Below are 14,223 nucleotides of genomic sequence, written 5' to 3'. Positions count from 1 at the left end.
TATTCGCTGAGGGGCATATTGAGTCCATGAAAGATTGAAATTTTTGTCCCAAGTTAGCGGAAAGTGAGACTTTGTGAGAAAAAACAAAAAAAATAATCAATTTCCGCTAACTTATGTCAAAAAAAATTTTTTTATATGAACTCGCCAGGCCCCTCATTGAATACCTTGGGGTGTCTTCTTTCCAAAATGGGGTCACATGTGGGGTATTTATACTGCCCTGGCTTTTTAGGGGCCCTAAAGCGTGAGAAGAAGTCTGGGATCCAAATGTCTATAAATGCCCTCCTAAAAGGAATTTGCGCACCTTTGCGCATCTAGGCTGCAAAAAAGTGTCACACATGTGGTATCGCCGTACTCAGGAGAAGTTGGGGAATGTGTTTTGGGGTGTCATTTTACATATACCCATGCTGGGTGAGGTAAATATCTTGGTCAAATGCCACCTTTGTATAAAAAAAAATGGAAAAGTTGTCTTTTGCCGAGACATTTCTCTCACCCAGCATAGGTATACGTAAAATGACACCCCAAAACATATTCCCCAACTTCTCCTGAGTGCGGCGATACCAGATGTGTGACACTTTTTTGCAGCCAAGGTGGGCAAAGGGGCTCACATTCCAAAGAGCACCTTTCGGATTTCACAGGCCATTTTTTACACATTTTGATTTCAAACTACTTTGCACGCATTTGGGCCCCTAAAATGCCAGGGCAGTATAACTACCCCACAAGTGACCCCATTTTGGAAAGAAGACACCCCAAGGTATTTCATCATGGGCATAGTGAGTTCATGGAAGTTTTTATTTTTTGTCACAAGTTAGTGGAATATGAGACTTTGTAAGGAAAAAAAAAAAAATCATCATTTTCCGCTAACTTGTGACAAAAAATAAAAAGTTCTATGAACTCACTATGCCCATCAGCGAATACCTTAGGGTGTCTACTTTCCGAAATTGGGTCATTTGTGGGGGGTTTCTACTGTCTGGGCATTGTAGAACCTCAGGAAACATGACAGGTGCTCAGAAAGTCAGAGCTGCTTCAAAAAGCGGAAATTCACATTTTTGTACCATAGTTTGTAAATGCTATAACTTTTATCCAAACATTTTTTTTTATCAAAGACATGTAGAACAATAAATTTTGTGAAAAATGTATATATGGATGTCGTTTTAAAAAAAAAAATTACAACTGAAAGTGAAAAATGTCATTTTTTTGCAAAAATTTCGTTACATTTCGATTAATAACAAAAAAAGTAAAAATGTCAGTAGCAATGAAATACCACCAAATGAAAGCTCTATTAGTGAGAAGAAAAGGAGGCAAAATTCATTTGGGTGGTAAGTTGCATGACCGAGCAATAAACGGTGAAAGCAGTGTAGTGCAGAAGTGTAAAAAGTGGCCTGGTCATGAAGGGGGTTTCAGCTAGCAGGGTTTGAAGTGGTGAAAGGACTTTTGGGTCTTTGAAATGTTTTATAACTAAATAGATTGCGATCACACTCCCTACACTAGCTGTTACTTCCTAAGCGCAGCTCTCCCTGACTAATAATGAGCCGAATACACACCATCGGGTGCTGTATAGCACCCGATCACATGTTCCGGCCAGCCAATCACAGTAATGCCAGTAACCAACAAGGATACTGCATTACAATGACATCAGTATTTACCTGCACGTTTATTGGCTGCATAGCCTTAGAAATGCCACGCCTGCCACTGGGCATGAGGATGAATGTAGGTCTGGCAACGTTCCTCTGTGTTTCAGAGAAAAATATATGCAAATTAGCTTCCCTGAAAGCATGTAATCCCAAATTGCACTGAGCCGCCATGCTGTATATACTATGCTGTATCTGACTGACAATGCACTACTTAATGCTGCTCAAAACATGTTTGTACTGTTCAATAAATTGAGTATAAACAAAAAAAAAGCTGACATTTCACCCATTTGGCCAGATTTATCCTCAAAGTTTCAATTACCTGAACGTAACGCTACAAATTCTTTGCCGTCTTCTGCTTCGCTGTCTTCTGCTTCGCTGTCTTCTGCTTCGCTGTCTTCTGCTTCGCTGTCTTCTGCTTCGCTGTCTTCTGCTTTGCTGAAGTCTAAGTCTGCGCTGGTCTCTGGGATGTTGCTGAATGAAGGTGTTGGTTTTCTGGTTTTCTTTCTATTTCCTGTCTGATATTTGTAGTAGTATCTCTGGAGAAAAATGTAGAATTGATCATTTATGGTGTTCAACTGATACCAGAATATATCACATAGATGTTTCATCTTTACTTTAGGAGTGGTCATTGCTTGTAGATCTCCATACTGTTCTTCATTCGGGACATAGCGGGAACTGTCCACAAAGAAACCTATAGAGAGAAGATACTGCAGATGTGATAACGGTAATAATACTGCAAGTACAACAAGAGGAGAAAACAACCTCAATAATACTAAGCTGCAGTTATTACATACCCCTTGAACTTATCCACATTTTTTCACGTTTTCACGTTACACCCACAAATTTAAAAAATTTCAGTGTATTTATGTGATAGACCAACACAAAGTCAATACTTTGTAGGACCACCTTTTGCTGCAATTACAGCTACAAGTCTTTTGGAGAATGTCTCTACCAGCTTTGGACATCTCTAGAGGCTGACATTTTTTGCTGATTCTTCTTTGCAAAATAGCCGACGCTCAGTCAGTTTGGATGGAGAGTTTCTGTGAACAGAAATTTTCAAGTCTTATCCCAGATTCTCATGGCATTTAGGTCTGGACTGTGACTAAGGGCTCATTCACACCACCATGTTGTGTTTTGCGGCCCGCAAATTGCAGATCCGCAAAAGACGGATGCCGCCCATGTGCCTTCCACAATTTGCTGAATGGAACGGACAGCCGATTATAGAAATGCCTATTCTTGTCTGCGAAACGGACAAGAATAGGACATGATCTAAAATGGGAGCGCTGTCAGCATCTTTTGCGGCCCCATTGAAGTGAATGGGTCCGCACCCGAGCTGAAAAAAATGCGGAACCAAACCGCGTTCGTGTGAATGAGCCCTAACACATGAATATGCTTTGATCTAAACCATTCCATTGTAGATCTGACAATATGTTTAGGGTCGTTGTCTTGCTGGAAGGTGACCCTCCATCCCAGTCTCAAGTCTTTTGCAGCCTCTACCGGATTTTCCTCCAGGATTTCCCTGTATTTTGCTCCATCTATCTTCTTATCAACTCTGACCAGCTTCCCTGTCCTTGCTGAAGAAAAGCCCCCCCCCCCCCCCCCCAGCATGATGCTGCTGCCGCCATCATGTTTCACCTAGAACCGGCCCTGGGTGGGGATGGTGTGTGCAGGATGATGGGCAGTGTTAATTTTCCTCCACATATAACGTTTTGCATTTGGGCCAAAAAGTTAAACTTTGGTCTCATCCGACCAAAGCACCTTCTTCTACGTGTTTGCTGTGTCCCCTACATGGCTTGTGGCAAACTGCAATCAGGACTTCTTATAGCTTGCTTTCAAAAATGACATTCTCCTTGATACTCTTCCATGTAGGCCAGATTTGTGGAGTACACGACTAAGGTCGCATGCACACAGCCGTTGTGCGGCCGTTCTGTGCATTGGGGACCGCGAAACAACGGAAAGAAACACCACGAAAGCACTCCGTAGTGCTTCCAGTGTTCCATTCCGTGATTCCATTCCGCATCTCCGGAATTGCGGACCACGTGAGCTGTGGATCTGTTCAGCTCCTCCAGAGTTTACACAGTTTAGGTGGACGGCCATGTCTTGATAGGTTTGCTATTGTGCAGGGGGCTGAAAACAAATGCACGTCACAGTTCAGATTTTTTTTAATTTAACCTCCTGCCGTCACACTAACACCGAAAGGCGTCAATGTGGTGGCACTCTCAGGTCTCAGCAACGCCTATTGGCGTCATCTCGTGAGACCTGAGATTTTGCGTGAACACACGCGCGTTCACAGCGTCGTGCAGCTGAGAAGTTAAACTACAGCCTGCCAGCGATGATCATTCGCTTTCAGGCTGTAGATGTTAAATAAATCGCATCAGAAAGGTATATTAGACGCTGTTTTGTTAACACACCCCTACACTACACCCCCCCTGTCACTTATTAACCCCTTATTAACCCCTGATCACCCCATATAGACTCCCTGATCACCCCTTGTCATTGATCACCCCCCTGTAAGGCTCCATTCAGACGTCCGTATGTGTTTTGTGGATCCACAGATCCGCAAAACACGGACACCGGCAATGTGCTTTCAGCATTTTGCGGATCTGCACATTGCCAGAACTATATAGAAAATGCCTTTTCTTGTCCGAAATGAATGGGTCCGCAATTCCGTTCCGCAAAATGCAGAATTGTGGACGTGTGAATGGGGACTAAGGGTCCCTTATCACCGCCAGTTAGTGAGCAACTTGTTAGGTAGTTAGCGCCCACCGCACCGCAGTCACTGATTAGTCACTGATTAGCGCCATCGCTGTCGCCAATCAGCACTAGTACTATATAGTATCTGTAAGTGATCAAGACTGATCGCAATCAGATCTATATCAGTATATTAGGGTCACCTTAGGTTCTACAAAAAACGCAGTGTTCGCCCGATCAGGCCTGATCTTGTGCGCACATTTACGTTCAGTCCGCCCCACCGCAGTGACAAAAAAAATTCTGATCACTGCAAAAACACTCGCTGCGGCGCTATAAAGATCAGTTTTGAGGGGCATGACGAGTTCATAGAAGATTTTTTTTTTTGCCACAAGTTAGCGGAAATTATTATTATTTTTTTTTTCTTACAAAGTCTCATATTCCACTAACTTGTGCAAAAAAATAAAATCTTACATGAACTCACCATACCCCTCACGGAATCCAAAAGCGTAAAAATGCCCTGTGAAATCCTAAAAGTACTCATTGGAATTTGGGCTCCTTTGCGCATCTTGGCTGCAAAAAAGTGTCACACATGTGGTATCGCCGAACTCAGGAGAAGTTGGGGAATGTGTTTTGGGGTGTCTTTTTACATATATTATATATATAAAAAATGGAAAAAGTTTACAGATATTTCTCTCACCCAGCATGGGTATATGTAAAAATACACCCCAAAACACATTGTCCTACTTCTCCTGAGTACGGCAATACCACATGTGTGACACTTTTTTGCAGCCTAGGTGTGTAAAGGGGCCGAAAGTCCAACGAGTACCTTTAGGCTTTACTGGGTTGCTCACAATTTAGCCCGGCCCAAAATGCCAGAACAGTAAACACACCCCACAAATGACCCCATTTTTACTGGCACATGATTGATGATTGGGGGGGGGGGCTGTTATTACTGGCACATAATGGGGGGCTGTCATTACTGGCACATAATGGGGGGCCCTGTTATTACTGGCACATGTAAGAGAAAGTACCCGGAATAACTGAAATATAAGTCAAACATTTGGTTAATTTCTGTGACCTGATAAACAAAGAACTGTTCATTTTGCATATTTTTTTGTTGTGATATTTTTCACACAAAAGCACACTTAAAATTTAACGATATAAACAACTTGCAGTTTACTGAATAAGAATATACCCAGAGAGCAAAAATGCTGCCCCCCCCCCCCCCAGATTTTTTGGGGTTCCTTCACCCATGTTCAGAGCCAGCAGTTTGGATATCGCTCCGATGATCTTGGCTTTTGAGAGCTGCGAATTCTGGTTGAGTTTATGAAGTCACAGCTGGTGGCATTTGAGTACAGCAGAGATATGGTGAGAGCAGATGGCGTACTTGCCCGCTGGGAGTCCAGCGGTTGGCATACCGCTCCAATATTATGGTTTATTAATGTTTGCCACTTTAATAAAGAAGCTGTGGCCGATCACCACCCAGCACTGGGGGGTTGGATTGAGAATTTGGCATGAGGTTGTGGGTGGCATGTCAGCTTTTACCTCAGGCAGCAGAAAGGTAGAATTGGTCAAGAGTTTTCAACTGTATCTGTGGCCTAAGTTCACAGATACAGTTGTGGACAGATAGAACCGCTGCCGGGAATAGCAATTCCTGTTTGCCTTCCCTGATTAGGGCCCCCAGACATAACTTTATTTGGGGCCATAGAAATGCCACGCTTGCCACTGGGCATGAGGATAAATGTAGGTCTGGCAACATTCTTTGGTGTTTCTGAGAAAAATATATGCAAATGAGCTTCCCTGAAAGCATGTAATCCCAATTTGCGTATGTCCTGAGCACTGAGCCGCCATGCTGTATATACTATGCTGTATCTGACTGACTATGTGCTACCTAATGCTGCTCGAAACGTGTTTGTACTGTTCAATAAATTGAGTATAAACAAAAAAAAGCTGACATTTCACCCATTTGGCCAGATTTATCCTCAAAGTTTCAATTACCTGAAGGTAACGTTAAACGTTTTTTGCCGTCTTCTGCTTTACTGAAGTCTAAGTCTTGGCTGGTCCTTGGGATGTAGCTGAATGAAGGTGTTGGTTTACTGTCTGATATTTGCAGCATGTTGATGACGGTGTAGTTGTATCTCCAGAGAGAAATGTAGAATTGATCCTTTATGGGGCCCGACTGATGCCAGAATATATCATATAGATGTTTCATCTTTTCTTCAGGAGTGGTCATTGCTTGTAGATCTTCATACTGTTCTTCATTCAGTAGATGATTGGCTCGGAGATCATCTATAACCGGATCTACTTCCTTTATATTAATCATCAGGAGATATCGGTGTCTGTCCACAAAGTGATCTATAGAGAGAAGATACTGCAGATGTGATAACGGTAATAATACTGCAAGTACAACAAGAGGAGAAAACAACCTCAATAGTAAGTTACAGTATCTAATACTAAGCTTCAGTTATTACATATAGTGCCTTGAAAAAGTATTCATACCCCTTATCCACATTTTTTCACGTTACACCCACAAATTTAAATGTATTTCATTGTATTTATGTGATAGACCAACACAGAGTAGCGAGCATGTGTGATGTGAAAAGAAAATGGTACATGGTTTTCAAAATGTTTTATAAATAAAAATCTGGAAAGTGTGGCATACATTGGTATTCAGCCCCCCTGAGTCAATACTTTGTAGGACCACCTTTTGCTGCAATTACAGCTACAAGTCTTTTGGAGTATGTCTCTAGAAGCTTTGGACATCTAGAGGCTGACATTTTTTGCTGATTCTCCTTTGCAAAATAGCCGACGCTCAGTCAGTTTGGATGGAGAGTTTCTGTGAACAGAAATGTTCAAGTCTTGTCCCAGATTCTCATGGCATTTAGGTCTGGACTGTGAGTAAGGGCTCATTCACACCACCGTGTTGTGTTTTGCGGTCCGCAAATTGTGGATCCACAAAACACGGATGCCGCAATTTGCTGAATGGAACGGACAGCCGATTATAGAAATGCCTATTCTTGTCTGCAAAACGGACAAGAATAGGACATGATCTAAAATGGGAGCGCTGTCAGCATCTTTTGCGGCCCCATTGAAGTGAATGGGTCCGCACCCGAGCCGCAAAAAATGCAGATGCGGAACCAAACCATGATCGTGTGAATGAGCCCTAACACATGAATATGCTTTGATCTAAATCATTCCATTTTAGATCTGACAATATGTTTAGGGTCGTTGTCTTGCTGGAAGGTGACCCTCCATCCCAGTCTCAAGTCTTTTGCAGCCTCTACCGGGTTTTCCTCCAGGATTGCCCTGTATTTTGCTCCATCCATCTTCCCATCAACTCTGACCAGCTTCCCTGTCCTCGCTGAAGAAAAGCCTCCCCCCAGCATGATGCTTCACGGTGGTGATGGTGTGTTCAGGGTGATGGGCAGTGTTAATTTTCCTCCACATATAACGTTTTGCATTTAGGCCAAAAAGTTAAACTTTAGTCTCATCCGACCAAAGCACCTTCTTTCACATGTTTGCTGTGTTCTTTATATGGACTTCTTATAGCTTGCTTTCAAAAATTACGTTCTCCTTGATACTCTTCCATGTAGGCCAGATTTATGTAGTACACGACTAAAGCCGCATGCTTTAAAGCCGCGTGCGGCCGTTCTGTGCATCGGGGACCGTAATTGCGGTCCCTAATGCACGGGCAGCATCCAACTAGAATGGGTTTGTGGTCTGTCCGCACCGCCTCAAAAAATATAGCATGTCATATTTATTTGCAGTGCGGAACAATGGAAAGAAACACCACGGAAGCACTCCGTAGTGCTACCAGTGTTCCGTTCCGTGACTCCGTTCCTCATCTCTAGAATTGCGGACCACGTTTTTTTTTATAACCTAACCCAGCTTTACACTTCTCCACAACTTTATCCCTGACCTGTTTGGTATGTTCTTTGGTTTTTATGCTGTTTGATCACTTATGTTTACTAACAAACCTCTGAGGCCTTCACAGAGCAGCTGTAGTTATACAGAGAATACATTACACACAGATGGACTCTATTTACTGATTAGGTGACTTCTGAAGTCAGTTGGTCGCACTGGATTTTATTTAGGGGTATCAGAGTACAGGGGGCTGAAAACAAATGCACGTCACACTTCAGATTTTAATTTATTTAAAATTTTGAAAACCATCTGTCATTTTCTTTTCACTTCACAAATACTTGCTGCTTTGTGTTGGCCAATCACATGAAATCCCAATAAATTACATATAAGTTTGTGGGGGTAATGTAAAACAATGTGGAAAAGTTCAAGGGATATGAATACTTTTTCAAGGCACTGTATGTGCAACCTACACATAGAATACTCTTAAAGGGGATGTCTCACTTCAGCAAATGACATTTGTTGTGTAGACAAAAAAAAAAAAACACTTACCAATGTATTGTGATTGTCCATATTGCCTCCTTTGCTGGCTTTATTTTTCCATTACATTACACACTGCTCTTATCCAGGGGTTACAACCACTCTGCAATCCAGCCGAGGTGTCCGGCCTTGCACACTATATGAACAATTTCTATCCTCTCTGGAATCACACATACATGAGTAGGCATGTATGTGCTCTGCAGCTGTGGCTGCAATCTAATATATATGTATGTGTGCATGTATGAGCGCTAAAGGAATCCGCACTGTTGCATTTACAATCACTAAATTTGGCACACAGGTACATCAGGTGTCCGGGAAGGTTTTAGACCGGGTCTCAGCTCTCTAGGACATACCGTTCCTGAGATATTCCCAAAAATGCATTAGCCAATAGAAGCCTGGTCACATGACCCTTATCAGCCAATAGAGGCTCGCATGTCCTTAGTCTCCAAATACACACAGTTTTACACCAGGTTTCCATAACAACCCAGCCATTTTTCTTCACTGCTGTAGGTCAGCTTTAAAGGAGCAGGGTGCTGTGGATGACACTGTTAAGGGAGCGGAGTGCAGTGGAGGTCAGAGTTGAGGAAGCAGGTATGGAGGCCATTCAGGCCACCCTCAAAGGACGGACTTTAAAATCCTGCCCCCATGTGCAGCTAAGCCATGCCCCCGGTCTGATTAGGCCACACCCCTCCAACTCCGCAGCCGATGAGGATTGAAACAATGAAGATAAAAAAATCAACTTCTGTCAGGTGCAGGGGTGGGAGGGAGGGTGACTTTCTCCCTGCAGCTCACGCTCAGACACCACAGTGCTGCTGTCTGAGAGTGAGCTGTTCAAAAGGACATCCCTGTGTCCGTCCTGGCCCTGCGCCGGATGGAGGACAGGGAGACTGAAAGCCGGACTTAAACTGGACCTCTGGCCACCCTAGGAGCAAGCTGCTTTGGAAGGTAACAGTTAAGGGGACGGTCCATTATGGAGGTCAGTGTTAAAGGACAGATTGCTGTAGAGGCCACTGTTAAGGGACGGGCTGCTGTGGAGGTCATTGTTAAAGGGGCGGGGTGTAGTGGTGGTCACATTTTAAGGGAAAGGAGCTCTGTGGAGGTCACTGTTAAGGGGGCGGGTTATTGTGGAAATCAATATTAACAAGATGGGGTACTGTGGAGGTCACTAATAAAAGGGTGGCCACTGTTAAAGGGGCAGGGTGCTGTAGAGGTCACTGTTATGGGGGATACTGTCGATATCTTTTAACAACACACACAAACATTAAATGAAATAGATGAAATACACCCGTGCGAAGCCGGGTCCTTCTGCTGGTGAATAATAAGATAAAAAAATGAATGAGGCCAGCAAAGGAGGCAATATGGCAGTCACAATACATTAGTAAGAGCATTGTATTAACTTTGTCTACATGCTAAATGCCAATTTCTGAAGGGAAACAACCCCTTTAAGTGTAAATTTAGATGTAAAACAATTAAATATCACAAATTAAATGGCCACAATACTTTCTCAGAACTTTTCAAAATATTTTATCAGGCAAAATTGCCTCTTTTTTGCCCTCGTCAGCTTCCCGTCCCTCTTTGATAAATGCATCTTAAAAGACTTAAGAGGGAATGTCGGCTCCCTGGAAAACCAGACTGCAAACTCCCATAAAGTCCATAAAGCTGGGAGGAGGCGTGAGCTGTAGTGGGTGTAGCATGCAGACAGGAGCTGCGACAGCTTATAGTGATCTCACCTCAAGTGTTTTATTCATATCTATGCTGTTCATTACTTCTCTGGTATTGTCCACTGCTGCTTGTTATTAATGAAAGCGAGTTATGGAGCGGTATCTCTTGTTTGCCCCATATGCAGTTTAGAGCAGACATTATAACAGTCTCCACCCACTGACTATGAACTAAGGGGTATCTACAAGGGGAAAATACCGATACCTAAGAAATGCAAGATACAAATAATTTCCCAGGAACTAAGAGTATCTCTCGGTACGTAGGACCTACAGAAGGACTTAACCCCACGACTTACAGAACGACCAAATTATGCAAGAACTGGACAGTTGAATATACGAAAATTATGACCATTTATGACAACACTATCAGGTAACAAGGCAAGGAAATGGAAACTGACCAAAAGTTGATGGAAAGAGGATGGTGAGAGTAATCAGATGATGGAACAGATAAATGATTGTGATGGTAATGAAATCATGATAAAAATGTACATTGAGAATGAGATGGTGAGAAGATGATGGAACAATAGGCTATATCTCACCCTAACCCAATGTTTTCCTAAATCTTTCCCTACTTTGGACTCTAAACACTAAATGTAACACACAATTGACCCTCACTGTTCCCAAAGACATTCCTAATGAAAATCCTAATCTGCAATACGGTCAGTAACACAAAAAACATGAGGGTGCTGTGACCCAGAGTGGAGCACTATCAACTGGACAAAAACAGAGGCTAATTTCACACTAGCAGTAAATTGTTCCGGCAGAGGAAAAGTCTGCAGAAAGGTATTGTATCTGGTATAGCCGGATACTACCTGACCCCACCAGAGCCCATTTACTATAATAAGACACGGGTTGTTTCTGACATCAGTGTCAGGACAAAAACTGCTGCTAGTAGTATAGTGGGACATGTCTCGTCAAACTGACAGGTGACAGGTGCCCGCCCCTTTTTTCACACCATAGCCCCTCCTAGAAACACCCTAACCCCGCCCAGATCTGCCCATTTCTCTCCCCTTGCCGCCCCAAACCAAAACTTGAAGTGGGTTGGATTTAAACTCTAAACGCAGTTGGATATAATCACCCGGCTCGGCGGCCTGTAAAACTCGTGTATTTGCGTGTATAGCATCAAGAGCATCGACAATTGGGGGCGTGGCCAACTGCCGACTGGAGAGGACGCATCTTCCCTCTGCTCTGATTCTGAGGGCACAATCCTCTTCAATCCTTGGCTAATTAAGCCTCAAAAGACCCCAATTTATCCACAGTGGGATTACCCACATTCCACTCTTCACAGAGAGACCAAATTTGGGCCAAAAAACGGTCCTGTGACTGATCTGCTGCCGAGGCCTAGCAGCGTGTACATCCACGGCTCGGACGGAGGTTTGCGGCGGCTGGAGCAGCCAGACAGTCAGGACGAGCCGTGTCCCCTAAACGACTAAGAAGCCTAGCCCCGTTGGAACTATCACTATCACTGCACGGGACCAGAGGCCAGAGAGACGCCGTCGGCAAATTCTATCAAGCGGGCGCCATATTGTGATAAAGACAACATCAAACAAGGTACCGCTCTACCTCCATCGCACCCCAGCCACACACAGAGCTGAGGAACCCAGCGCTGACACCCACAGCAGTAACGCTGACACACCGGGACACAGCAGCGGCGGTCTGAAACATCCCTTCCGACTCTTACCTGGCCCTCTGCACTGGACAATAGCTCCGGTCCTGTCTGCTGGTAGCCCCGGTCTGGACGCCAGCCCGCCATCCAGTCGGTGAGTCTGCCTGTAGCAGGGGATAGAACCTGCAGCAAGCCCGGCTAAGCCCTGTGCAAGACAACAAGTTAACCCCTGGTGAGGGAGCTAGATAGCCTGCAGTGGCTGTTTGCTCAGACCGTCACTTGATTATCAAACGGTCCCTACAACAACTGAGAAGATATATCCTCACGAAGGGCCCAGCTTCTGACTAGCTCTGGGGACACAAGTTTCCTCCCCTCCCCCCCACTGGCCCTCCAGGAGTCAAATTAAAGGGTTGAAGTTCATTTAACGCTTATCCCACTTCTTCACCTACATTTAAAGAGACAGAACCATATTTGATTTGTTATAATAAAGTGCCAGAAGATAACTAATTAAATTGATTACTGTCTTACGCGTTGAGAAATAGAGAAAACTCAACAGTGGGGAATGAAGCTAGCGTAATGACATAACCAGTATCACCCTTACAGCGTGGCATTACAGCTTGGTTTAACCAAAATGGTGAAAATTGGTGGGTCTAAAGCTGGAGAACCAGCCAGTCAGCAGAAATTGAACTCAGCGAGTGGAGAAATGGACAAATTTATTAAAAAAGCAGCAGCCACGGTTGCAGCCAGAGAACATAAAATGGCGCCAGACACTCCAAAAGCCGCAGGCCGTAAACAAGCGGAATCCTCTGCTCATGAATGGGAAAGTGGGGAAGATACAGACAATCTGCCCATCTCCAGATCCTTCTTGAAGGAAGCTTTAGCATCTTCGCTCTCATCTGCTTTGGACCCCATCAGCTCTGATCTAACGACCATCAAGCTCGACGTCAAGCAGATAGGAAGAAGAGTTGAGACTTTAGAAGAGAAATCAAGCGAACATAATTCAACACCAGCAGGCAGTTACAAACAGTGTCTCCCTAATCCAGAAAAACATCAACAGTTTATTCAGTGCAATTGAAGATCAGGAGAACAGAGGAAGACGAAACAACCTCCGATTTCGTGGCATTCCTGAATCAGTTGCTGCCAGTGACCTTCCTTACACAGTGGTTCAAATTTGCCTTATGCTCCTTGGCCCTGACACCGCTCACGAAGTTACACTGGAAAGGGCCCACAGAGCTCTAAAACCTAAACCTGCACCTTCAGAACCTCCAAGAGACGTGATATGCAAATTTCTGGCGTTCCCGGTGAAGGAAGCGATTATGTTTAAAGCGAGGTCCGGGAGTCCCATACAATGGGAGGGGAAAGACATCCTTATTTTTCAAGATCTGGCTCAGTCAACCCTGAGGAAGCGGAGAGCACTTAAACCCCTCACAGACTGGCTTAGATCTAAGAAGATCCTCTACCGCTGGTCGTTTCCCTTCGGAATATCCTTCATGTTTGACGGCCACAGACTGTCCATCACCTCATTTCAGGACTTAGAACCTATATATGACCTTCTGGGATGTGGCCCCTTAAACATCCAGAACTGGGACCCCGTCCAAAACCTTCTAGAACTCCCGGAACTACCTAAGCCGGAACCCTGGGAAAAATTACGCACACCTAAGTCTCACAGACATAGGAGAAATGCGCAAGGTCCTTCTCCCAGACGTCTACAAGTGGACGATTAAAAACATGCTCATCACCACCAAGAAGTAGCTGTATGCTTTTACCTTCTAACTCTATCCCTCTGCCTCTTCTTCCTCTCATGTTACTCCGCCTACCTAGAGGTATAGAACGATCAAAAAAAAAAAATAAAAAAGGAAAATATAGACCTTTACTGTCTATGATTGGTTTATTATCCTCTACTTAGGGTGACCTAACTGTCGCTAACTTTTCTCCCCTCTCTCTAAATACTCCTTTTACCCAATTCACTTGGGTTCCACTTTAACTAATTACTTCCATTTATTGGCTATGAAAGTTACTATGTTATACTTTTCAGCAATGGCCCGTCCTCTGACCCGGGCATATTGCTCGTTATATGTTTATGTTACTATTAGTTTACTAGGAAACTGTATTGTAAGTCTGAGTCTGAGTAATGAGAAAATCAATTGTCATATGGATAGGTTTGCGGCTCCCTGGT

At 43.9% G+C, this 14,223-nt stretch overlaps 1 protein-coding gene across 1 annotated transcript in view; it reads right to left on the bottom strand.

Moving 5' to 3' along the window:
- LOC122927086 overlaps positions 1 to 14,223 on the bottom strand; it is a 640,428-nt gene that overhangs the window by 162,228 nt on the left and 463,977 nt on the right. Inside the window, exons 19-21 of the mRNA XM_044278664.1 lie at positions 6,321 to 6,677; positions 2,246 to 2,322; positions 1,951 to 2,167 (exon numbers count right to left, since the gene is read on the bottom strand). Coding sequence (XP_044134599.1) covers positions 1,951 to 2,167; positions 2,246 to 2,322; positions 6,321 to 6,677 — 651 coding nt within the window. The remainder of the gene's footprint in view (positions 1 to 1,950; positions 2,168 to 2,245; positions 2,323 to 6,320; positions 6,678 to 14,223) is intronic.

Source organism: Bufo gargarizans, chromosome 2 (genome assembly GCF_014858855.1).
Source record: "Bufo gargarizans isolate SCDJY-AF-19 chromosome 2, ASM1485885v1, whole genome shotgun sequence".
Classification (NCBI taxonomy): Eukaryota; Metazoa; Chordata; class Amphibia; order Anura; family Bufonidae; genus Bufo; species Bufo gargarizans.
The sequence above is the reverse complement of the archived record's forward strand: the minus strand, read 5'-3'. Positions and strand labels throughout refer to the sequence as shown.